The sequence below is a fragment of the Monomorium pharaonis genome, chromosome 5 (assembly GCF_013373865.1).
Source record: "Monomorium pharaonis isolate MP-MQ-018 chromosome 5, ASM1337386v2, whole genome shotgun sequence".
In the NCBI taxonomy this organism is placed as follows: Eukaryota; Metazoa; Arthropoda; class Insecta; order Hymenoptera; family Formicidae; genus Monomorium; species Monomorium pharaonis.
In genome coordinates, this window is record NC_050471.1 from 7,810,211 (window position 1) to 7,836,510 (window position 26,300).

At 35.2% G+C, this 26,300-nt stretch overlaps 2 protein-coding genes across 2 annotated transcripts in view; both read right to left on the reverse strand.

Annotated features, from left to right (window-relative positions):
• Nucleotides 1-18,190, reverse strand: part of LOC105830793 — a 54,443-nt gene extending 36,253 nt beyond the window's left edge. The window contains 2 exon segments of the mRNA XM_012670378.3: nt 261-521; nt 13,336-18,190. Coding sequence (XP_012525832.2) covers nt 261-521; nt 13,336-13,397 — 323 coding nt within the window. The 5' untranslated portion in view covers nt 13,398-18,190.
• Nucleotides 18,191-18,364: 174 nt separating this feature from the next.
• Nucleotides 18,365-22,368, reverse strand: LOC105830997 (dnaJ homolog subfamily C member 8). The gene is made up of 6 exons (XM_012670787.3): nt 22,236-22,368; nt 21,261-21,419; nt 21,120-21,186; nt 20,936-21,030; nt 20,701-20,846; nt 18,365-20,579 (listed from the first exon to the last, which is right to left on the reverse strand). Exons 1-6 carry the CDS (start codon nt 22,311-22,313, stop codon nt 20,345-20,347), a joined length of 780 nt encoding a protein of 259 aa, XP_012526241.1. The 5' UTR covers nt 22,314-22,368; the 3' UTR covers nt 18,365-20,344.
• Nucleotides 22,369-26,300: the final 3,932 nt, after the last annotated feature.

Consider the following 26,300-nt stretch of genomic DNA (forward strand, 5'->3'; position numbering starts at 1 on the left):
ATGTAAAAAACACTTAGTTTTACAAATTTGATCTGTTAAGACTTGAATCTTTTGGAACTATCACCTTAATTGTCACATTATTATCAGAATATTTTAATCATATTTTTACTGCAGCAAATAAATGCGTGTACCGCGCGTATTTTTTTTTTTTTATTACAATTACTATTAAATAATAAAGTAAATTGATATTCTGGTTGCTCGGTTTTGCGCGAGGCAGGGAAGAGGCTGCGGAAACTTTCGAAGTGAGGTAAGGCACTCACGCGATCTTGTAGCAAACGTTGCAGCTCCACTCGACTTCTTTGTCACCTCCTGCGTGGTTTCTGATCTCGATGCGACACTGCCGGCACACACGATATCTGCAGCGCGTGCAGGTCGCGCCGGTGTTGTAAAATCTACCGAACGGCGCGCCGCATCGCGCGCATTTGCGTCCTTGATGCGATAGTTCGCCGCTGCCGCCGCCGCCGCCGGACGGTTTGAGCAGCCCCCTTCTTCTCAGGTACTGTAGATCAGCCTTCAGCCTTCTGCGAACACAAAGCCGGATGCAGGAGAACCCGAGGTGCTCTCGTCGGCCTGCCGACGCCGAACTTCGCAACTTCGTGGAGAACGTCGCGACCGGCGGTGGAGCGGACGCGCGCTGCCAATAGAGGCACGGCTGAAAGAGCCTTTTAAAAAGAGAGTGTTCAAGTGTGTAACGCAATTGTTGCGCCAAGTGAAGATACCGTTTCTTCGGCTACACCTGACAATTTTGTTCCCGACCGTTGTTTTCTCTTTCGCTGCGAGTCCGCCGCGCCGTAGATCTCCCGATCAAGCTCAATTAAAAAATTAGTCCCTCTCGCGATTATCGAACGAAGAAAAAAAAAACCCCCCCAAAGGGATCGAACATACCGAAACTCTATTCAAGCGTTAACTATTCCCTCGGGCGTCGGATTTTACGCGGCCAAGTGCGGCGCGCGATTTTATCGCCTGTACACGCGGTTACGCTTAATTATTGTTTGCTCGGGGCCAAGAGCGCGGGTAATTAACGGCCGCTCATTGCGTCGCCGTTTCTCATTGCGCATATGTACAGATCTTTGTGCATATCGGCGCGCGCGCGCCGATTATTCATCGAACGGCAGTAACGAATGGGTATGTACGAGCCGCGGATATATCTCGATCATCGGCGTATACCCTCGATCGTCGCCGTCGCCGTCGCCGTCGCGCGGCGCGCGACTTAATGGCCAAGACTTACTCACGCAACTGACGCACGTGACGCGCCGTGTTCTCCTCTATAGCCTGCACATGAACAACCGTTTCATCACGCCCGAGCGGCCGCAAAAATCGCGCGCCGCCAGATTTTCTTCCTCCTCCGACGCCGAGCGCGAACGAACGCGCCGTTAATTACGGCATTAGCGAATTTTTTGCTCTCGATGATACGCGCGCGATCGCGCTGGCGATCGTCTTGCGGAACGATCGGTTTCGATCTTTTTTTTTTTGTATTTTAAGCAATACTGTATCGGCTTAAAAGTTGAACAAGTAAGAGTAAAGAATCGGACGCTTTACCTAAACGCTGAAGAAGTGTTTACATCCTACACAGAAAAAAAGAATATTGTCATTTTGACAATATCTTTAGTTTCAAAATGAAAATCTTGAAATAAGATTATATTGCGTTGAATAAAACATTTTACTTGAATGAAGATTTATTTAAAATTTTATATAGTTTAATGATATTCTTGTTATTTAAGAATAATTTTCTTGAATGGAAAGGAAAAAATGTTGGATAGAAAATACTGTATGCTCAAATCAAAGATTATAATTTTCTTAGAATAAAATTATCAAAACAATTATATTATATTCTTGAAATAACAATTATAGTATTGAAATAAGACTATAATATTGTTGAAACTGCGTTATGAAACAATGAACGCGTTCATATAAACATATAAGAATTAATTTAACACTTGCTTTTTTTTCTATGTAGTAAATAAAAAAATAGAATATTCTTTAGTATCATGTAAAACTTTTCTTTAAGAGATCAATAATGTGTTTTTCTACTTTGAAAATGTATATTTCCATTAAAAAAAGATGCAAAATTAGAATAAATATGAGTCTAAATTAACAATAAATGCATGTACTGCATTGTGATGGCCACAATCCAACGATAAATTATTTGAAATTAAAAAGCATTTTTTTCTTTACACTTATCATTTTCGTATTATGGAGGGAATTTTTTAAATTCTATTTTTCACGAAACTGAATACGTTTGAATTTGAAAATTGCATCTTTTCGAAAAATTTAGTTCTCTTTTCTTGTCAAATCGTTTGTACAGTCTTAATATAAGAACTCATTGTATCTATTTGACACCTTTGTAATTAATTACAAATTAATGATCAATTAATTGAGCAATAAGCATGTTGGATGTTCTAGACGAGAACGAAGTCTCTGTGCACATTTATTTATAACGTTATATAATCAGACATTTACTTCAAATGTCACGCAGCTGACGATCGCAATTATGCAATTAATTGCTGACTTTATTCAATCGCCATGAGTACATTCGCAAATCTTCTTAATCATTTTTCATAACGTTACAAAATCTTACCGACCGATCAATCGTAATTATGCCGGTGATTTAAACCCTCCGAGATTTAAACCACTAATCCTTTTAACGAGGAGGTTCAACGCTGACGTCACACTGGCCACATCTATCTTTTTGTCTTTAAAACATTGGTTATGCACCGGGTGATCATATTGAATCGCGTCAAGGGACAATCTGTCTTCTCTTGGATTTGAAATGAGTTTTCAACGAGCGTTTAATCGACCGGATGATAAATCGTCGTGGGATGCGTAAAAAAAAAGCAGCCTTCCGACGACGGAGCGCGACTATGTCGACTGATTGCCGCGGACGACAGTGACTCACGTGATTCGTATCTAGGCTCCTTTTGTTATAAAAAGATTCGACGTACCACGAGCGAAAGATTGCTACATCTCGTCGGCCGGTGCCAACAGCGTTCCGTGTCTCGTGGGTGTTCCATCGGGTACGCGCACCAATCCCTATTCGCCGGGCACCGGAGAAAAATCATGCTAATGCAATTGCCGATCGTAAAGTCACACCGCGGCGAAACGCGATTAATTCCATAATGCTGTCGCGATGAAATGTCTTGGACGTCTTCAATCTCTCCCCGTCACTTTTCTCGATCTCTCGTTTCTCTACCTTAATGCTACCTGCGCGAATAGATCTTTATCAATTATCCTTCAACAACGTGCGAATATTATATTACGCTATTTATTTTACACGTGTAAACCGATTCTTGAAGCTGTTCACCAAACGCTCCGCAGTTTCACGTGTTGCAATAATGAAATGCAGTCTACTTTACCTACTCCCTCTCCCTCTTCCTCTCCCACTCTTACTCTGCCTCCCTCCCTGCCCTCCCTCCCATCTCTCTTTTTCTCCAGTTTTCTCCTTCTTTCTCTATCTCGTTCTCCACATCGGATCAGGTACGAACAATGAATCGTGCAAGAGAATAGCGATAGACCAGCAAAGGAATAGAATACCAATAAGCGTTGCCGACTATCCGGCCCAGGAAGAAAATTTCCATACTCGGCGATGCAAGTTACTACTTCGCAGATATACGCGTATTGAGTTTTCATGAATAGTTTTACGACCAAGCAACCGGCAACTCGCATCAAACGCTCTGAGAAATTCAATTTGACAACAAAGGACACCCGACATAGTAGTTGGGTTCCGTTCGTTAGAAAGGAGATGTATGATAAAGCGAAGACGATGCAGGGGACGGAAGATCACCTCGCCGATCGCGTGAATGCACATGCACAGCTACGCACCTGGATGCCGTCGTGTTCATCCACTTCCGTCTCTGACAGCCGAGAAAACACGAGAACAGTCATTGCGCTCACATCCGGCTGTGCAGCGACAACGTCTCGAACAGGATCGGATATCGCAATCGAGGAAATTATTCGCTACGTGTGTCTGATTACGTCGTTGCTACATCACTTCGCCAAGTCAGAAGCGCATCTTTCAGTATAATTTTTTAAATCTCTTGCGAACTACGCAATTGTTCAAGGCATGACTTTATTTGCACTAAATTCAAAAAAAAAGAAAACAAGGGAGAAATAAATGGCTTTATTTACGCTGCCTTCTCGGTAGAGTATCAGAATCACTGCGTCATTCTGTCTTTATCGATCATTAGACGCAAAACAATGATGCAATAGCGCCAGCAGTACGCTCCCCGAATCATATTTCAAAGAATAACTAAATTGGAGCTACTTCACTTTTCATTATCTAGACATTCTAGACCAATTGGTTCAAATCTCATTGTCAGTTCAAATATAAATAAAAAATGAGAAGTAAATTTTATATACTCATTGATTAAGTTATTCGTCAATTTTTGGACATTAGAAACATAAATGGAAGAAGAGCATATTAACGTATAATGGAAATTGCTTATTGCAATGTTCACAGAAGTGAAGAAATAAATAGAATATGAGAAAGTGCTAAGAAGATTGAATAGTAGTGTACTTTTTTTCATATTTGAACGTTGAAAAGGTAGACGAGTTTGATTACGTAAAATATGAACGATTTGCATTAATGCGAGATTTAAACGCGAATAGGCGTGCACATCCGGTTGCTCACTGCCGTTTCTGAAGAACGAGATATGCTTAAAGATGAGCCGTACTGGTTGCAAGCAATCATCCCGACGCCAACCTATTTAATTTCGCATCGAAGCAAACATTTTCCTATGGTTTTCTTGTTAAATATATGAATAGGGAATGATCATCGTATATAAAAGTAGCTATGGAATCCTATTTTATGTACGTATTTCTGGAGAAAATTAAAAACTCACGTATTTAATAAATTTTCTCGCGTAAAAATAAGTAATTCTTACAGTCGCGCTATTTCAAGTTCTATTTCACTTCTCAAGGGAAAACAATTCTCAAAGAGAAAGAAGCATCACAGATAATACGTATGTATATTCTAAGTAGTTATATTTCATATTGCTTTTGCATTTTTCAATATGATGTTAAATGCAAATACAATCGAGAACAAAAATCGAAAAATATGGGAATGACCTTACGATTATTATAAAGAAGTTTTAACGAGAATTTTTATGCGCAGCACAAATATGAGGCAATATAAGTTTAAAAAGCATAAAAGAAAAACAAAATAATGTTACTTTTATGCTTTCACTTTTTAAAATTGCGTTATTTAACATTATCCAGAGATGTCTCCTAAAATCTAATATTCACAATCGCGATCGCACTGCACACAATACCACTGCAAAAACCACTTTGACTCCAATGACAGCTAGAGCCTCAGACGTACCTAGGCCACTTCGAAGAACACGACTTTTGGAGCAGTCGAGGAACCGATCCGTCATCGGCTTGTCGGCCCGAGAGACGAATACGCGTCTGGGCACATTATCCCCGTGTAAATGACGGATTATTCGGCAAGGGGAACGCGAGCGAGCGGTCGCGCGCGGCTTCGCGACCCGGTCGGCCGAGAACACCTCGCGAGAGCTCGGCTCGTCGCGATCTCGCCGATCGGCGACGGGGGCCCGCCGCCGATGGGGCCTCTCGGTACGCTTCGTCTCGTTTCGCCACGGCTCGCTCGCTCGCTCTCCGGGGCCCAGCCAGCGGGGGCGTGACTGGACGTACATTAGACGACAGTAATGCCTCGTGGTAGACGACGTGGTTGCACACCGCGTCGGACGCCTAATATGGCCTTTCTACTTGGTTTTCATCGCGACCGGTAACTCCCGTGTGCGATAACGTGGATTTTCCATAATTGCGGAATAACCGGATTTTTACGCGAAATTTTGAAGAACGCAGTGATTCGCATTCAGTCATAGCAAATGGTTCGATGAGAAAGAAAAAAGATCATCTGAAGAAACATACCAGATGTCACAACATGTACATGATTTGCATATCCTCGCAATCTGCGGAGGAAGCTGCGTGGGAGAACGCGTTCATATCGTCTCATCGATTATCAGAATCCCGTATTGAGGATGCTGTATCGTAACGGTGCAGATCTAATCGATAATCGATACGTTTCTCAAAGATACATCGGGAAGAGTAAATAACGACTTTCCGTATATACGATACGACGTGGGCGCGTTGTTCGGTTATCTGGTTGAATTGATAATCTGTCCATATCGATATCTGTAAAAACCTTATATCAATCTACACGTAAAAAATATATCTGGACTGTTTGTTTGTAGATAGATTTGCGATATTGATCTATAAAAGAGAGAGGTAAGTAGTATAGTCTTAGATTTAGGTCTTTGATTTAGTCTTCTAATTAATGTGTATGATCGATCTTTTCTTGACGATAAAATCAACGAAGAAAAATATATTTTAATATTAAATTTTTAATTTTTAACATGAATGGCGTCACAGTATAACAAACTATTTCTTAAATAATAAATTTGTTTGTTTGTCAAATAATAAACTTTAATTGAAAGTTTGCTGAGAACAATTGTGTTAGATATTTCTGCGTAAATAATAATCGCATGTATAAGAATATCTACTTAAGTAAATACTTAGAAAAGTAAAACGTTAAAATGAGTTGAAATTATCGAGATGCATTCCGACGTTAAATAATATTATCAAGAGTCTCTATGTGCATGATAAAAGTCTACAACTACTGTAATTTAAAACACTTGAAAACTTAACGCTTAAAGCGTTATATAATAATTTAAGATAAATTGTATGATAAAAAATTTAATTAATGTATTAGAATTAATTAATATATATTGATGGATAAAAGAAATTTGCAAGATAAAATTTTACAAACTGAATAAGTGAAGATTCAATTGATGAGAAAATCTTAGATATCTTTAGTAAATACTTAAAAAATTATTTTATTTGCGTTAAAATATCCAAATTGAAGTCAAATAAATTAGACATTTATTTCCATCGTAAGTAATTATATTCTGAAAATTGTAATTTGTAGAAACATCATAAATATAATAATTCTTCTAATAAAATTAATTTTATAAAAGGTAAATTGTAAGAGAAAAGAAAAATGAAAAAGATTTAATATTACGTTATAAATGAAAGAATAAGTTATAACACTTCGAGAACAGGTGGAAAACACTCTAGTCAAAAACTAAAAATCTGAAAAATTTTTTAATAATTGGTACTTTCCTTACTGTGATTTTAAATTATGGCCTTTTCATTTGAGTTATTTAAATAATACTCCGACATCGTAGAAATTCAAGTGAAAAGAGGAAATCAGGTCGCAGGGGTCAGTATCTGGATGTCGTGTCTTAAGGATGACAATGGCGTTTTTGTCCACGTCACGACAAAATGTAGAGCGGAAGAAGATAAAGAAAAATAATTATCTCCAAATAAGAAGAACCGACAACCCGTAGTGTATCATTCGTCTCTCGCGAAACAATAACTTTCCCGTCATTAAATTGTCAGGCTAATTAAATTGTCAAGAGAGTCGCAGGAATGTTGTGATTAGCTTTTGAATCGGTCAACACGTGAACGCTATAATTATTCATCAAGTTGCTTTATGCAATTCGAAGGATTGCATAAAGCCACGCGAATTACGCAATTACAAGGGATGGTACTTTTATTTTATCTAGAGTTAAGCATGTGAAATAAAAGAATTTAAATCACAGTCAGGAGAAGTGGATAAGTGAAGAAGCGTAGAGCATTACCAGCAGAAATTATCGTTTAAATGTACAACTCATATATTACTTTAATATACTTAACGGAAAATTAAATAGGTAACAAGAGAAATCTAAATGCTCTTCATCGCAACTTAGGTCTGACATTGATGAAGTAAAGTTATATTTAGCACATAAACTATAATTCACGATATTATTATTACCAATCATTTTTTCCGTTTATATATTTATTATAATATCTATAATGTCTTTTTTTTATTTATATACTTATCCCCGTGTATAATATTCCAAATTTTTTTAAGAGAAACTTGTTTTTTTTTTTTTTTTTTTTTTTTTTTTTTTTTTTTTTAATACAATTTGTTTGTTAGCCCCAATGAAGATTTTTTTTAAATTTTCTCAACAAAGACCTCTTCTTTTTCGGAAACAGTTTCAGTAAAAGCTGTTCTACGATTTCCTTAGCATTATTTTTCGGACGGCTTAATATCTTCCTGCAGCTTCTCTACATTTCGTTTACTGTACACCGTCGCGATTCGACTCAACTTGCGCAACTGCGATTCGAGCGCGAATCACGTGTCGACCCGAGTCTCGCGACACAGCTCGCTTCGAGCACGTCAAAATATCGTCACGTTCGGTGCGTCGACCCTGCATTTGCGAGCGGGACAGGACAGGTTCGTTCGTCCGTCTGTCCATTTGTTCGTTCGTTTCTTCGCCAGGACTTTTCGTTCCACCGTTCGCGACGCTCAGTACAGAAATCGCGACGGTGCGGCGGCGATTCCCCCGTAGAGACATCGAGTAGGTAGGTAGGTAGGTAGGTATGCATGAGCGCCGGCAGAACCGTTATTCAACCTTAAGGTTTAAGGTTCGTTCTCCAAGTAACCCGCGTCCGCGCGCCTATCCGACCGGACACGCGCGGATTTCCGCGTTCCGACGTTCAATTATCGAAACCGTCTGCACCTTTAATCCCCTGCCGGACGAAGTAAAAATATCAATACTTGAACGAAACGATGTACTTGACAATTGTAAATAATATATTGCAATGAGTTTACTTAATTTGAAGCCCTTTTGCTCCACTTTCTTCAAGTCCTTATTCATTCTTATATATTCTGATTTCTTCTGCAAACTTTAAGTGGTTTATTTCTCACCCGCGCGTATTTTAATTATCTATTTTTATATCATGTGCCATTTTGGCGGTAACAAATTTTACAATGTAGATTTGAGATAAATGTTAATTCTTTTTATTTACGGGAGGCGGATCCTGAATTGTATAGCGTCGGTATATCGCGCCACGCTCGCGTAATGAGCACTTGTCAACGGTGTTCGCACAGGTCAGGCTATTCGCAGCCTAATATAGCTCGCGTTATCCGTGTGATATAACGCCGCGTCGAATATCATGCGGGTACACACATTGTACGGTCTTTCCACCTTCGTGTGAAAGCGCCATTCCGGCTGTGCGAGACATCAAGAGAGAGAGAAAGAGAGAGAGAGAGACAAGTCTCGTTCACACGGGGGGTCACAGGCTAGCCCCCAAGAGAGCAGTCATTGACATTGGAGAAAGAGGGAGCGGGACGAGAGACGGATAGATGAGAAAACGTAAGAGTGAGACACGGCGATACGTCTTCGAGAAACGTGACTAATATGGTATCGCAGTGTCTTTGCACGCCGCCTCGCCGTCCCGTCTTCTCCGATTTCTTCGCTGTCGCGAAGGTATATGGATCTACTCGATCCTTCGTCACTCAAAAGATGAACAGTCAAGAGTCAAGAGGGAAAATTAATTCCGCCGGTTAGCGTCAAGTCACGAGCGTTGAGAATTTCCCCCGAGAGACTTTCCTTTCGCGATCGACTCTGCCGATCGAAAATTTACTCGATGCAAAGTGGCTTAGGGGAAAAAGGATCAATTAAAGGGATGCTCGTTTTAATAGTTTTCCTCTATTATTATTTGTTGCACAGGGGTCTACGATCGAGAACGGAAACGTGAGTCTTTAATGAGAATTCATTAAAAAGCTCGCGATTCAAGCCGCCTACGAGCGGAGGCACGAAGTAGCAATTTTCGATATATTAAAACAATTAAAGGCTTGTAAGAAAATATATGATGTGGTAACCGTACGTGAGGGTCGAAATTGCAGGTGCAACCCTGCCGCTGCAATATTAGCAAATTACATGCCGGAGAGGCATTAGGCGGTATACGTCGAAGATGCAAGAATGTGTCTAATTACATGCTCGTCCTGTCACGAAGAATCTCTTAAGAGGAAAATTATCCGCTGTTGAAACTCAGCGAAATGCTTGAAGGAACAATATGTTTCTCTTTTCGCATACATTTAATTCAATTGTAATATTATAATATTACATAATATGCAATTTATCAATAACATACTTTTGTACTTTTATATGAAATAATTTTTGATATTTGCTGTTGAGAAAAAAAAATGTGATAAAAGAGAGAGTTAGGTATATTGACATTTACATTAAGTTCATGCATTTTCAGCGACTTAAAAATATAACTTGTCGTCTAAAAGTGGCGAAGTAAAAGTGTTTCCAATACAATTTTCTATTTTCTTCCTTAGATTACTTATTTATAAATAATTTTATAATTTACGACGTGAGATAATATAGATTTATATTTATCATTCCTGCTTGCTTATGTAACAATTCACTTTTTACAAACTTTAAAATAACAAGTACCTGAATACGATATTTCTGCAAATCGAGATTATATTTAAATTTGCATAGATTAATATAGATAATTTATATTTAAAAAATTATAGTAGTCAGCTTTTATTTTTCGTGCGCATTTATTTCCAAGATTAAGTTGTGAAGGATATGACGGAAATTAATTGCAGTTGTTTACCAGGCTGATTACCTATACGTTCCTACTAGTATCTCACTCTTACTCTTATTACATAGTACTCTACGGTGCTACACTCTTAATACGTTCCAGATATTAATTTTACTTTTAACGTCTCAAGTCAAGACTGCTCTGTAACTCGATAGCAGATAACGATTCGTATCTACTGAGGCAAGTATGAAGAAGAATAAATACATTTATAATCTGTTGGCGAATAGAGCAGACAGAGGGAGAAAGAAAAAGGCGGAGGAGAGAGAAAGAGCGAACAAGATACTTTACTTAGGCGGCGAAGCAATCTTGGATAACGCCAAAACAGGTTTCGCGCGCGAATGTCTTACTTCTTCCTGACGGCGGCGACGACGATTCGACGGTATTCGACAGTCGCGCTGCCTGATCTGCGTTCATCGGACTTTACTCCTGCGAGCAGCAAGTGAGTAGAAAGTACTACATAGCGCAAGAAACGCCGATAAAGCGCTTGCCGCATGTATCGCCGTGAATAAATAAAAAATGAAATCATAAACAATCCGATTAATTTCAGCTGACAAAGAAATTTGGTTGTAATTTTAAAATGTGTCAAATTCTGCAAAACGAGAATGTCCTTGATGAAATTATATCTTTTTCTTATAATTGAAAAACTGCTTTAGAATAAATGAAACTTTTAAATACGAAATTACGAGATTTTTAAAAGCTTTTTTAATATATTTGAAACAAAACAATCGAGTTTCTTAATTTTTTCTAATGTTTTTAAAATTATTACATAAACCAAAAAATTCTATAAAACGTATGCAAAGTTACCGTTTTTTTTTATTTACGATTGTGTGAACTTTCTTTATGAGTTAATTAAGAATGATAAAGAATGATATATATTACATATCGCTTACGTTTCTGATTTAATTTGATATAATGTATTCAAGCAATGCTGTTTATGATATGAATGTATAAATGATCTATGTATGTTAATCAAAGTTGTTACAAAGTTAAATTATAGAATAGAATATTTTCTGTTGAATAAAATATATTTTGTGCAAAACAAATGTTAAAATATCGCTTCGTGTGTCTATATCTCAAAAATAAACTATTAATAAGTAAAGGCAGTGGCGCCAACTTGGAAAACTTTTTGGGGGGGCAAGAGGAAAATTTCTAACAACCTTTTTTTTAGGGCGTCGCCCCCCCAGTAATTTTATTGGAGGGGCCAAAAGTGCTCTGCCTCCCCCTAAGTCGGCGCCAGTGACTAAAGGCATGTATGTCTAAAAAAACATTTTTAACTAACACGAAAATACACAATTTACAATATAAATTATAAAACATCATTTGTTTGTTCTTCAAATCGCTAAATACGAATAAAGAAATAAATGATAGATAAATAAAAATAAAATACACAAAAAAAATTTTATTGACAAAAGATAAAAGAAATGTCGATAATAAATAAAAAAAAAACCTGAATAATAAGTCAAAAAGTATTGCACATATATTTAATAATATAAAGTTTTAGTTAATGTTCTGAAAAAGAAGACGGAAAGATAAAATAAAGAAGATAATATAAGATTCTCTTTTATCGCGTGACTTGATAATCCGTTCTTAAACGTCGTAGTTATTATCAAAATAAAGTGATTTGTGCATCAGAATTCAGTTTTCTCACGTTCTACTACAAAACTTTTCCTTGTTCTTAAAAAGTCATTTTCTCCTCGTAATTATTCTACTCACGAATCAAAAATTCATGCCACTCCTAACGACTCGTCATCCTCCATTTGCCCGAAGCACGAAACGCATGATCAGCACATCCACCAACTCCGAATCTGACGCGATTCTCACACACAATACATTCGAGCGTCAAACTTCAACAAACTTATACTCAAGCTATATTGAAAAATGCAAAATGTGTCTCAAGAGATCTATTTTTAACAATCTGTAGTCATCTTTTAGATCTTCCTGTAGGATTAATTTATTTACAAGATAATTAAACAGGAAAAGAAAGAGAAAGATATATATTCATATATACAAAAATTAATTTAGATTTTAAATTTTTAAGTAATACGATGTTTCTCTTGTTGAGCGAAAATGAAAGAGTTGGAATCTTAATTTTCATCACATAATACATTATTCATTAATCTTTTTTTTCTCTCATTGGAAAGTGAATAAGAAATTATGGTTTTATCATAATTTTTATACTATAATAAAGTATCAAATCAATTGTTCACATACAAAATTTATGTAAAATTACAATTATGAGTAATTTTAAGACTCACTATAATAGTTATATATTTTCACGTGTTTATAATTTTACAATGCACGGGTAAAAATAATTTAATTTGTAATAAATTTGTTTACAGCGTATACACAAGTGTAAAAAACAAATTAAGGAATTATTGAAAAATTTATATACAAAATTACATACATATACAAATTTACAACTGTATCCGGGAGTTTCAAAATCATCCTCTATCATAGCTGTAATTTTACAAAAACTTTTTACAGTGTAGACTAATCAATAGCGATTAGCGATATATTAAGAATTTAATTATTTTAATAGTCTTTATATGTCTTTCAGATATCAAAGTAAAATCTAGAAGGCTCAGAATAATTTTACTTTATAACTTTTAAGTAATATTTCGAGCAGGTATTTAAAATCGTAGAAATTGGATTGAAATTTTCATTAATCGTGACATTTTGCACGAATCTCTTTTTGGAACCGATGGATACCGAAGAGCGGTGGGCACAATCATCGCTGTAACGATAAAGTTCGATTCGTTCAACAACCTTCACTGCGAAACGCACCATATTTCACCGATTCCCGGCCCGAGGAAAGGCCCTTCACCGTGTTAGGCTTACATTCCGAAATAAATACCGAGTGAGAGAAATTACCCCTGGTCCTCGTCGGCAACGGCTCCTTGCTGAACGATGCGGACCACGTCCGTCGTCGACATCGTTGGCACTCAAGTTGCCGCACACACACACCGATGACCACCGATCACATCCTGTCGCTCCACCTCTTCGAACATCCCCGTAGGAATTCGCCTTCGACGCCGCCGCTCCACCGCGATCGGTGGAGAAATTCTCTTTTTCACGGACCCGTGAACCCGAACTCTCCACGCTACACTCCGCGGTAAACGCACGTGTGCTCGCCAGACCAGGCCGGGTTAAACGCCTGGGATGTCCAGGCTGGCTGGCGCCCGTCAAGGCTACCGATATGGGAGAGCGAAAGAGCAATCCGGGGGCTACGTTCCGCGTCTACGAACCCCGATATGCGTCCTCGTGCGTCTACCTGGTCCCCTGGTCCCCCTGGTGCAGCAGGAGGAGGAAGAAGAGGCGGAGGCGGAGGCGAAGGCGAAACCACGAGGAGCTGCACACACGACGGTGAACACCACCTCACTGAGGCCTCAGACGAGTGTCGTGCCGCGTCGCTCGTCGGTCTTACCTGTGCACAGGTACGCACGCGGCGTTTTTCTTCGCTTGCCTGTGTGCGAATGCCGTGTTCTTTTCCCTCTACACGCGCAGGCAGGTGTACGATTCTCGATTGGATCGCATGTGTGCGTATGCCGTGTGTAAACTGGCGTGGCACGTTCCTCACCGTTCTATCTGCATTTGTGTGCGCGAAATACTGTGAGGATATTCTTTTCCTTCTATCTTGCGCGCCACGCAGGCATACGGATGTGTGACTCTTGATTTGCGTGTGTTGTACGTAACTGGTGTGACGTGTTTTTGCTTTCGTGTGTCACGTACGTTAAAACCGTGCGCGTAGCGCTGCTCCGCACGCATAAACGTCTCGTCTGTGCGCGTAGCGGCGCCGTGTGTTCTTTTACTTCTACTACCTGCAGCGATAATCTGACTCTTGACTGTGTGCGCCGGTTTATATGTGTATACCGATACGTCGTGTTCTCTTCCTCCTGTTGCAACCAGCCGCGAGGAATTCTTGGTTTTATGTATGCGGACGCGCGTTTGTGTGGCGTCGTTTTACCTGCTCCATAAGATGTACATGTAGTATTGGGAAGAAACCGTGCGTACGAGAGTGTGTATGTGTGTGTGTGTGTGAGTATGCTGCATATAGTGTGAGGGATCAGTGATGTATGACGGGATTGGCTGTCCCGAGTAGTCGAGGGATTTAAAACAAGATGTTTTATTAAAATATATATAACTTTGAGAAATGAAAACTTTTAGAAGAGGAAAATAACGCACTCTATAAAATTCATTCAATTTTCGTTGAAATCTAAAATTTTTGTCAGAATATAAAGAACTCTTATTAAAATATCTCACTGTTGTCATTTATTAAAGTTTAATAGAATATTTTTTGCTAACTATATAAGAAAAAGTGTTATAAATTTCACTAAACATTTATTGTCAAGAAATATCTTTCTTTAAGTTTTTAAATTCTAAATTTTTTCTTCTACCGTTATCAAAAATTAAAATAAACTTATTTTGTCGAAATATTAATTATGTCTTATTAATTTCTTGTTAAATATAGTAGTCCCATGCACATGTCTTTGTTGCATACAATAATCGCCGAGTAATCTCGATACATCAGTGATCTATCAATAATTCTATCTAGTAAGTGATGCAATGCATATATATGATGTCAATAAATCAGTGATTATTTCTTTATCTCGAATTGCCTTGAAACGGAATAATTTTGCTGGAGAATGAGAAAGAAAACGCGAGCGATGTCACAGGAAGTAATCCGATCGCGAGTTTCTATTGTGCTTACAGCCAATGTTGTTGCCGCAATTTCTTCTATATGATTTATTCACAAGAAATATTCGCTCTCTGTTATGCGTAATATAAGTTAACATTCCTTATTCTTTATTCAACTGATCGTCCAACGTCGTCAAATATCAGAAAATTGATTTTTCTTTCCTGTTTTATTCTATTTCAGCGAAATAGCTTTATTTTCTTTCATATTATATTTATTGACGATTTATTAAAAGCACATTGCAAAATCATATCTTCAATATAAAATTATGAAATTATTCTTATAATTTGTATTTACCATAAGAGACAAATTAAGCATGGTAAATGTGAAGTAAAAATATCACGTAACAATGACGTCCTAATTTAAATTATATTATGTTATAATTATTTGTTTTTCAATTTTTACCTGACGTTATCTTGATTATTTTTTAAGTTATTTTTACGAACAATCTCTTTTATTGTACCTCATGATACCGGTTTTATATCAACAGACACGTGATAGTAGATCGATCGTTTAATACTTTCGATCTCTTCTTATTCTTTTCCCTCCCATCACTCATTGTCAGTGAACTGTATTGTATCTGATTCTACGATCTTTCATTCGCTCTCTTTCTCCCTCTCCTTTCTTTCTCTTTCTGACGAATCTTGCATGGAAATGTATCTTGCATACTTAGGAGAGAGTTGTAACGAAAATTCGAAAGAATGCAAAGAAGGCTTTGCTACCTGTTGCGCTCGACTTGCAGTTGCATGTACTTGTCGCAAGAACGTAAACGCATCGCGTGAGATGCAGTATACGATGAGTAACTTACATTAATACGCTTTGATGCACGCTAACAGCCCTGTCGTATATAAATTTCCTTAAGTACAAACAAGCAAGCATGCGAGCTTTAAATTCTTTTTTTTACTATCAAACATTTTGTTTTTAAGTATTGACCGTGTGCTTACACACATATATAAGATTCTGTGAAATGATTTATTATAAGATTTATGAAAATAAATCTATAGATGTGCATGCTGCTTTATGAATAAGTATCAATCTAAAATTTAAAATTAAAAAATTTTTCTTATGATTGAAATTTGTGCAATAATAACAAATTATCACACAATATGATTTTATAGAATTGTCTTAAATTCCATTCACGCATTGTCTGTAAATACTCAGTCACGCGAAATGCATTCGAAGATGAACCCAGGTTTCAGATTATACTTTCTTTATTAGATATAATAAATGTCATTTTAAGAAATTATTTTATATTTTTATTTCTATTTGCTTTTATTATATTATTTATGAAATTCATTAGCTAAAATTGGATAACATAAAGAATAATAAATTTCAATTATTTACATATTATTAGACATTTTATGAATACTTTCCTTTTATTTATATCTTAAACTCTATTGTTAAAAAGATAAATTTTTTAATTTAAGTGTTAGAAAAGTAGACATAGAAATTACGACGATGATAATAACGACGAGAGCACCAACAATTTTCTTCAATGACAGGATATAGCAGTTACGATCACAAAACATACGACTGCGTTTTTACTACACAATAAAGCGTACTTCGTCATCAAAATACTACATAGTCATATCATAAAGCCAAGACGAAACAGGAAGGTCGGAGAGTCGACTTTCAATAGTAAACGAATGGCTGTTTTGATTTGCTTTCAGTCAATATACATCCAAGACATGACTAAATTTTGTCGTCACTTGATTTATCTAAGTCACATGAAAGATTCTAAAATGATTATATACAAGTTATTGGATCTCTTGCTTGTTTCATATTTGAAAATCCTGATTTGTATATATTAATTCTATATATTTTGAAAATGTTACGAAATGAGAAAAATGCGAGACAAACGCAAGTAGAATACAGAAAGAGAATTTGATTTTCCTGTTTCTTGATACTTTGATTTTTCCTTCCTTTTTTTCTGCAAACTAAGTTTCGTTCTTAAAATACTTACATGATTTTCAACAGCTCCCATCCTCGAGCATCTTCCACCCTTTGAAGAACTTTTAGCAATTTATCTATATCTTCTTCCTCCATGTTAAGATCATATCGCGTTTTACGGATATTTTTAACGGATAAGAGCTTCAACTTTTCATCGAAAACGAGACTATTAGCGATATTCGCGATTGTGTATGTACTGTCGAGCGTCACGTACGGTGTTATACTGGCTCAGAATGTTGATACCGGCGCGGCTTCCTGGGGTGGCAAATGTGTCTACAGCACATTCCATTTACATCTTACATCCTATCGACGTCACGGCGCGTGTGACGTGAATGCCTTAACGAGAGATATCTTTCACGCATCTCGAGAAAAAAAAGTCCATTTTACCTTCGTATACAAAAATTATTTTCTTTTAATTCCTTTTAATTATCTACTATGTGAAAGACATATAATATTACCTTTCTAGTATTACGTACGCGTATGTGTATAATTAAAAATAATTCGTATTGTATTGCACTCGCGGTATATATAAGAAATGGTGGAAACCTGCGTCAAATCATGAATTAACCACATAGTACATGTACAAATCTGAGAAAAATACGATTAGAAAAAGGGAACTTTTCGGATTACAATATATATATATATTTTTTTTTTTCAATGGACAGATTCCTTAACCAATACGGATTCGATTTGCTTCTGATAAACTGCAAATAATCTGAAACATCAATTCCAAATTGGTTGAAAAATCTTTAGATGAAAGAAAATACGGAAAATATTCTGGATATATTGTTAGAATACCCTGTGTATATATATATATATATATATATATATATATATATATATATATATATTTGGGAAGGGGAATGCGCGCGCGTGCGCTTCCTGTAAAGATTTTGAGGCGAGAAACAAGAACGCGATTGTATGTATTTTCTTCACTAAGTTGCACGATTTAAATGGACACCTTATATCAGTGGTTCCCAACCTTTCTTTAACCAGGGACCACTAGGACTTTTTTATTCGGTGCAGGGACCCCAAGGTTCAAAATAAATTTTAATCATAACTTTTAGTTAACATTAAACTTAGAATAATATTTGAATATATTTTTATAATAGAGAACTTTTAATTGAAAATCAATGTGACTTTATTTTGTGGATTTTAATTTAGTTTTCGTGGACCCCTGGGTGTCCGCGGACCACTAGTTGGGAACCCCTGCCTTACATCCTTGCCGTAATTACGACTCAGTAAAAGATCCTTTAATATATTTCAGTAGCGATATATACACATTATTAGACAATTATGTCTGAAATTGCGGCACATCGTGCAGCGTGAACAGTCTTTTAGAAACAATTTATACGCATATTCGCATCTCACAATAAACTCCAAAGATCACGAATCATTTTCGTTCATTCGAGATCTTCGCGAGATCTAGATGCCATTCGCAATACTGCAGCGTTCATGAAGTTATAAAAGAATCATATCATGCTATTATACCCACACGGAGAGAAATATTTTTTTAGATTTAATAAATAGTTTTGTTCGACTATTCCAAAGCATATATTTCTTTGGTTTTAATTTTATTAAATCTAAAGAAATATGTGCATTTAGAATAGTCGAATAAAATGGTTTATTAAATCTGAAGAAATCTTTCTCTCTGTGAATAGCGAAGTTTAGATTCAATTAACGTCTCGAAAAGCCGAGATCTCATTCAGCGAGGCCTCTGCAATAATGCAAAGTGATCCTTTTTTATGGCACGAAAATTTCATCATAATTTTATAAGATTTTAGCAATTTTTTTCGGGATATACCAAAAATTTTGACGATTTAAGACTCGGACTGTTAAATCACAGATTGTTCTAAGACTTTGTCAATATTCTGTATGTATAACATATATTACTTTGTTATGGTGAGTGTGAGAATGTTAAATCTGTATGGTCTTTTATTATAAATTTCCATATAATTTTCAGTTCTAAAATTTTTGAAAGTTAATTTTTGCGCGAATTTGGCATTTACAGAAATAGGGTATGATGTCACCCTAATATTGTGTATATAAATTCGCGTCACAGTACATTAAATGTATCCAACTGTGTACTTTCTCTGTAATGGACAATCGTACGTTTAATAATTAAAAGTACGAGACACATGTAGATTATAAAATTGACAATTGTTGCGCAATGAATCAAGATACTGCAAATGCACAATGTTCCAGAGAAATGTATCTTTTTCATTCTTCCTTTTCTTTTTTGTACATATGCTAATCATCAACGTTGCGAAAAATTCCCTAATTGTCAAACTCTGCGAAGAGATTTACACACAAGAGACTCTCACAATTGAGTCGTTCATTTTGAAAACGATATAAGGGTACAATTTAAATAAAGCAAAAATATTTATATTATCTTGTTTAAATTAGTTTACTAGAATAAAATATTTAATTATAAAATAGAATAGAATATTTAAATTAGAATTACAATTTTGTTCGTTTAAAGACTTTTGATTAAAGACTAATGATTTATGCCGTTTTCAAAATGAATTTGCAACGAACATGCATACGAAACTGCTATCAACCACGTACATAAAGAGACGCATTCGCCATTATTCATCATTCATTCAATAACTTTACTATTACTCTGCATTTTCCGTGTATTATTTCCCTTTGCAGTAACGCTCAAATTTACTTTGAAGATTTTACTCGCAGTAATATCGGTGTGCCTTTACTCTAACTTTGAATCACGATTATTTAAGCAAGAAGATGAACTTGCAATTAATTTTATTAAACCTCTCAAAAGTTTGTTTACTCTGAACGTTGTATGAGCAATATCAAGTTAAATTTAATAATAAGTAGAAGAGATTCAATAATTTACGATGATAATCTTTTAATTTCAATTAAATAAAAAGATGCCGTCGAAAGTTTATCCTAAGATAATAGTGGCCGCTATTGTAATAGATGAGTGAAATTGAAATTAATGTGAGAATATTCCACAAAAATTTGAATCTCGATGCTTAAACAATGAATATTGAAATCAAAAGTCTTAAGTCTCATAACTGGATGGCTTGGAATCAAAAGGACCGAGGATCCAGAATATCTTCCCATCTTTTAATTTCAAGATAAAATGATCGCGCAGTATTAGATTTCTTAACCTACCTTAACTGCGAGAAAATCTCTAATGTAAGATAAAACATTGCGTCGATTAAAATCAGAATCTGCACACTGGAAGTAGAGAAAAACGAGAGATGATTATGATTATCGCGATTCTGCCTTCGTTTTTGGCGGCCTAAAGGCCTTCAGCTTCTTTGCCTTCTTCTGCTTTGTGGCGCTTGTACCGGATTGAAACGCCTTCCAGCTGTCGACGCGTGATTGCCTGGACTCCTCGAAGTTTCGTTGCCATTCGCGTTCCATTGCTGCCTGAGCTTCCGCAGATAATTCCTCTTCGCGTTTCCTTTTACGCTGTTCTGCATCTCTTGTGGCCAATTCTCGTCTGTAAAAGAAAACAAAATGACTATTTTAGATAAATGTATTGTTGTTTGTAAACATTCAGAAATATAATATCTAATTTTTTAAATATTTTAATATATTTTTTCTTAGAATTATAAATTAACCTTCTTCGCTCCATATCGGCGAACAGTTTCATTGTCATAACCCAAACTGCGTGTCTGTAACCTTCCTCAGTTTCTTCCTCTAAAAGTGTCGGACCGGAGTTTTCAGATTTTCCTTCTTTCTTTTGCTTTTTCTTTTTCTCTGCAATCTTTAAATTTCAATATTATAATATACAAATTGACTGTAATATAATGTCCCTTGTAACAAACAACAAAGTTTCTATAAATAATTAAATACCATGTGATCAGTCCGCGCTTTTGCTTCCTCAATAACGTCCATGCATTTTGATCTAGTCTCCTCATTTTCCAAAGTTTTCCACGCCTTATTAACAACTATTAATAGAACAGTTAATAAAATATCTTACATATATTTTTATCACTTTATAATGCATATATTTTTTAAACTGATCTGCTATACTTACTTTCGAAGGCTTGCTGTGCTCTTTCGGCGTCATCCTGATTTTTGTCAGGATGCACCAAAATTGACATCTACAATTTTGAAATTAAGAAATTAAAATTAAATTACAATATATATTCTTATTAAAGAGGAAAAACCTGCTTACACGACGGTATTTCTTTTTTATTTCCTCTATTGCTGTGCTTGGATCAATTTGTAAAACTTCAAATGGATTCAAATTAAAGTAGGTTGAACCAGGTCGCAATAATCGATCAATTTGTTGCTTGGGGGTCAGCACAGAATCTCTTTTTTCAATTTCTTTAACCTATATAAAAATATAATATAGTTGTAATTATATAACAAGCATGTAATAATGATTAAAATATAATTATATTAATAAGTATAAAAACCATAAAGATACAATAATATATAACTAGATTAAATACAACTAATTTTCAATACATAAAACTATTGGTTCATTATATATTCAATTTTTCTCTTAAAGCGTGTTAATAATAGAAAATTATTTTTAGAATATCCAATGCAAAGTATATACTATGCAAGCAAATGTGAATGTCAGTAGATGAATACAAGAATAATGCATTATGACGGAAGTAAGTAGTTCTTACAAATGGAAGCTTTTAAAGTCTGTTATACAAAAACATTGTATTTATTTTCCTTACACTAAAATAGTATAAAGAATGCAATTACGAATAACCATACTCTCAATAGAAAAAGCCTAGTTAGATAGGATATGATACTATTGTAATGCGTGTTGATAATAATTCTATAGAATATGACGTATAGAAATATATACTTATATAGAAAATATTTCACATGGAAAGACCCTGAGAATTGAGATGCCATCAATACATATCTGTGCAGGTTAGGCAAGTCTAATATTTACAGTGACAATATTATTCATAAGATTTGGCACGATTAGCCATGATAATATAAGACAATTAAAACCTAAACAGACATCGCAAGATGTGTGCTGTCATTTTATTCGCAGCAGTGATACTGTCGAAGTTACTCTTGCGAATTTGTTTACATATCTGTTTAACGGCGAAAGAATCGAGCATCCGTTTTTTCGATGACATCGTACTTAAAGCAATGCTGAGATTAACGGGAAATTGTTTACCTCCGTGTAAAATTCGTTAAATTCATCCTCCTTCTTGGCGGGATTTTCACTTGGTAAGCTGGAGTCGGTGGAGGCCATCTTACTTGTTGTAAAGCTCCGAAATTCTCGATCATGCTGCCCACTGGTGGAAGATCGCGACTTTACCGACGCAGCTGACATTATCGTAACTTTTATCAAGACAGTAACTGTCTTACCAACAATTTAAAAAGAGCAAAAAATTAACAAAAAAATCTCATTAAAATCATTCTTAATAATTTTATTTTAGTCGATTAAAATATTAGAAACAAGAATAATGTTTGACTTTTAAGAAATAAAACTAAATTTTTAATTTATTGTTATCAAAATTAAAATCTTTGAAAATAATTCTAATTCACTGAAGTGTATCTGTTTTCTTTTAAGCAAAATGTAATAGCAGATTACAAGATCAATAATTATTTTAAGTAATAAAAATTTATTAACAATTAAAGAAAGACTATAAATTTATTCAAAACAATTTCTTCTTTAAAACAATTATTGTAAGTAAATTTTTACTTTATTTGAAGTTTATTTGGGTAATTTTTTTTCAAGGAGAATGGTAGAGAAAATGCAGTCAGAGACAATCGGCGGTTCAATGTAAAATTTTATAATATTTTATTAACAAAGCTTAACAGCCAATAAACAAGTAATGCCTCTTTCGCGATAACAAAGACACATCGAACAAAATCAGAGCGTTATTATTATTGCGGCATACACTTCCGTCAAACTGATCAGTTGACTAGAATTTAATATAGTTGATGTAACTAGTCTATATATAACATACAGTATCGCTACTCTATATATATATATACCCCTCCGTCGAGAAACTCACAAGTATGATAAATAGGAGGGTGGGTCAGTGAAGTTGCTATAGCGTAACGTTCTAGGAATATCTAGCGCAATTGTTACGTCTTGCTATCTAATCTAGCATGGCTTCTAAGTCTAATTGTTTACTATTGAACCTGCTCAGACAGAAGCTGACGTTACTACCGTGCAATCGCGAGGACAGCACTGCCAAAAAGATAAATAGAAATTACATTTTTTAAAGAGTTTAGCTCCCGAAAGGTTGATTAAATTCTAAAAGATAGGAAAAGAAACATCTGAGCAATCTGTTACGAAGAATAAAAGCTTTCCTAAAGACAATTTGATTTAATACATTTAGATACTTTTTTTTCATATGCCTGAAGAAATCTAAATCTTTTATACAACTCCCAGATCTGGAGAGATATCTAATCCGTTGCAGAAATGAAAAATTAAATGCGGTCCTCGCGATTCCATTGTAACGAAACTTACAACGTATTCGCAACAGTGTTAATTCTCTTGCACATGACTAAATGCAACTACCAATTAATGATATTAACAATCGAAGTAGGAAAAGCGTGTGCATATAACAACGATTATAACTCTATAATTCATTAAAGATCCAGTCGATTTGGAAACGTGCGCGTGTAATAAATCACACGGAATCGTATCTCGACGATTCAACACTGCCAGTAGTTATTTGTGGCGCTTCGTAATAGAAATTGATTTTTTTCAGCTAATTTTAATGCAATATATTACACATCATGATACACGATGTTATCTCATTGCATACATAATTTCTATATAAATTATAGAACCACTATATATGTGGTTAATTGGTACGCAACATTAATTGCAATTATAATTGTTAGTGAAATTATGTGGTTAATTTCATTTACACTTGCCATCGTGGCTGTTAATAAGAACTACAAAAAATTGCGCACTAATTTCTATTATCAATATAATTTCCAGAAAGATAAATGTAGCCGAAGAACTAACTTTTTCAATTTTCAGCCATCTTCGGTAACGTGAAGAAAGAATATCTTTCTTGCTTTAATCAAGTCAAGACTCGCGAACTTCGAACAGCTCTCGCGTTATTTCGCCGACGTGCTTCGTTGAATTGCACGCTTACGATACCGACGATATTTATTACAGCGCACATTTTACAAAGTACGCAAAAGCTAGCTGAACTAACGATACTTCTATATACCGGGTGCTATACATCGAGACTCTAAGTAAACGGGGTCGCTTCACTTCGCTGACTGAAACGAATGACGAGTGCATTTACGCAGTGAGTGACTGTTAAATCTTTTTATGCAGAATGTCCCCCCATCGATAACAGAACAATTCTCCTCATGAATTGTTTCTTTTTTGCGATCTAGTTGTAAACTAGCATAATAAAAATATATAGAAGAATACAGAAATTTAAATCACGGTTTTAAAATAAGATTAATACAAAAATTGATAAGATAAGAGATTAAATTTCGATTGCGCTATATTAAAAATAATGTAAATTTAATATTTAATAATTTAGTTCTTTATATATATAATATATTTCTATTAATAATTTTATTTATTGTAAGGTCCCCTTATTTCGAGCGAGACACTCTGCACAAAATCCTATATTTTATCGCAAAGAACCAAGTGATGTCGATCTTTCCTCTCTCTGAGTTGTTTTCATCCACGAAAAGTTTGCCAAAATATATTTCTTCGTAAAAATGTTACATCTATATGTAGGACTTATCGGATATGCAACCAAAGCGCTTAGCATTAATAGAAAGCGGATATTGTATATATATGTGTGTGTGTATATATGTATGCGTTCAACGTGTAGAAGAGAGCATATTTTAAACCTTAGATCTTTTTTTTATGAAACATGCGTTTTGCGTGAAAGAACGAGAATGTTTACATAGATAGATAATGGTAATGCGATGATTATAGACAAATAGATTGGTCGAGAATATCATCTGTGAATTTGCAAACACACTTAATTAAGAGCGACGACGAGATCGAGAGAAAGTCGAGTTTTCTCACAACAGAAATCCAGCGGATTTCACTCGCGGTTAACATTATTGTACACTTATCCATACATATTTTGCCGTTAATAGTTCTTCAATCTCCTGCTACGGTCATATTATTTCATTAAATTAATGTATTATTGGACATTGTTTTATTTTAACAATTTTAAAAATAATTAATACAAAGTATATTCGTAATTTTGCGATTTGTATATTAAATTTTACATTAAAGGATAGTAAGTACGATTATTTATATATTTACATACTTAACTTATATGCTGTAAATAGATTAATTATATGAAAATAGATGTAACTTTTATGTGATATTTAAAATATCTTTATAAAATGCGTGCAAACAATGAAGAAAGATTGAAGAACTATTAATAATCAGAAACCTTATTATAGTAATTAATACAATTATGTAAATTTACCATATACACTCTCTTTAAAACACAATCGGTAGATCTCTCGAATCCGTCATTTGTATACGTCCATTGTTTATATATTTTTATTTTTTTATGCGATATATAAATGGCCACTTTCGCTGAAATGATCTTTAAACTTTACTACATTCCTTTAAATTCTTCCATTAATTTTTTTCTAATATTATATAAAGCTATATAATCATTATATTTATTATTAAAAAAATATATGTAACTTTAATAACCAAGAAATTTAACATCACGAAATCTAATAGCGATCGAAAAAAATAGTTTTGATAGCAAAAATATCAATAAAATATTTATAAAAATAAATAAAATAAGGTAATGAATTGTTATTCTTATAAATGGATAATCAAGGAATATAGTTCGGATAACGATCGATTCAGCGAACGAGAGCACTGCTCTCGGAGTTACAGCCAGTACACTATAAAAATGTGACAGGAAACATACACGCGCACACGTATGCGTACACCTGTACTTACAAGTATTTGCACATTCGCACACACTCACTCGCATGTATAAACTTTCAAAATCTATTTGGCACTCTCCTAGTGTCATCGAAAAGGCGAGCACACTTGCTATTATTTTTCAATTCAGAGACATTGCATATCGAGTAGTTTTACTCCGTCGCTATATATACGGTTTTAGCGGTTTATATCTTATATATATTCATCTTATACGTTACGATAATTGGTCTAAGAAAGTTCCCGGTTGCATAAAAAATATCAGCTGCGCTGCCCGAAGCGAGTCAATCGCCCGGTGATAATCACGAGTCACAATGTTCAAGC

Excerpts from the sequence above, each read along its gene's own strand:
- LOC105830997 (XM_012670787.3), bottom strand. The coding sequence starts at position 22,313 with ATGGCCTCCACCGACTCCAGCTTACCAAGTGAAAATCCCGCCAAGAAG. Across the intron at positions 21,420-22,235 it reads TTAACGAATTTTACACGGAG|GTTAAAGAAATTGAAAAAAG; the intron begins GTAAACAATTTC and ends ATTTTTATATAG. Across the intron at positions 21,187-21,260 it reads TAAAAAAGAAATACCGTCGT|ATGTCAATTTTGGTGCATCC; the intron begins GTAAGCAGGTTT and ends TCAAAATTGTAG.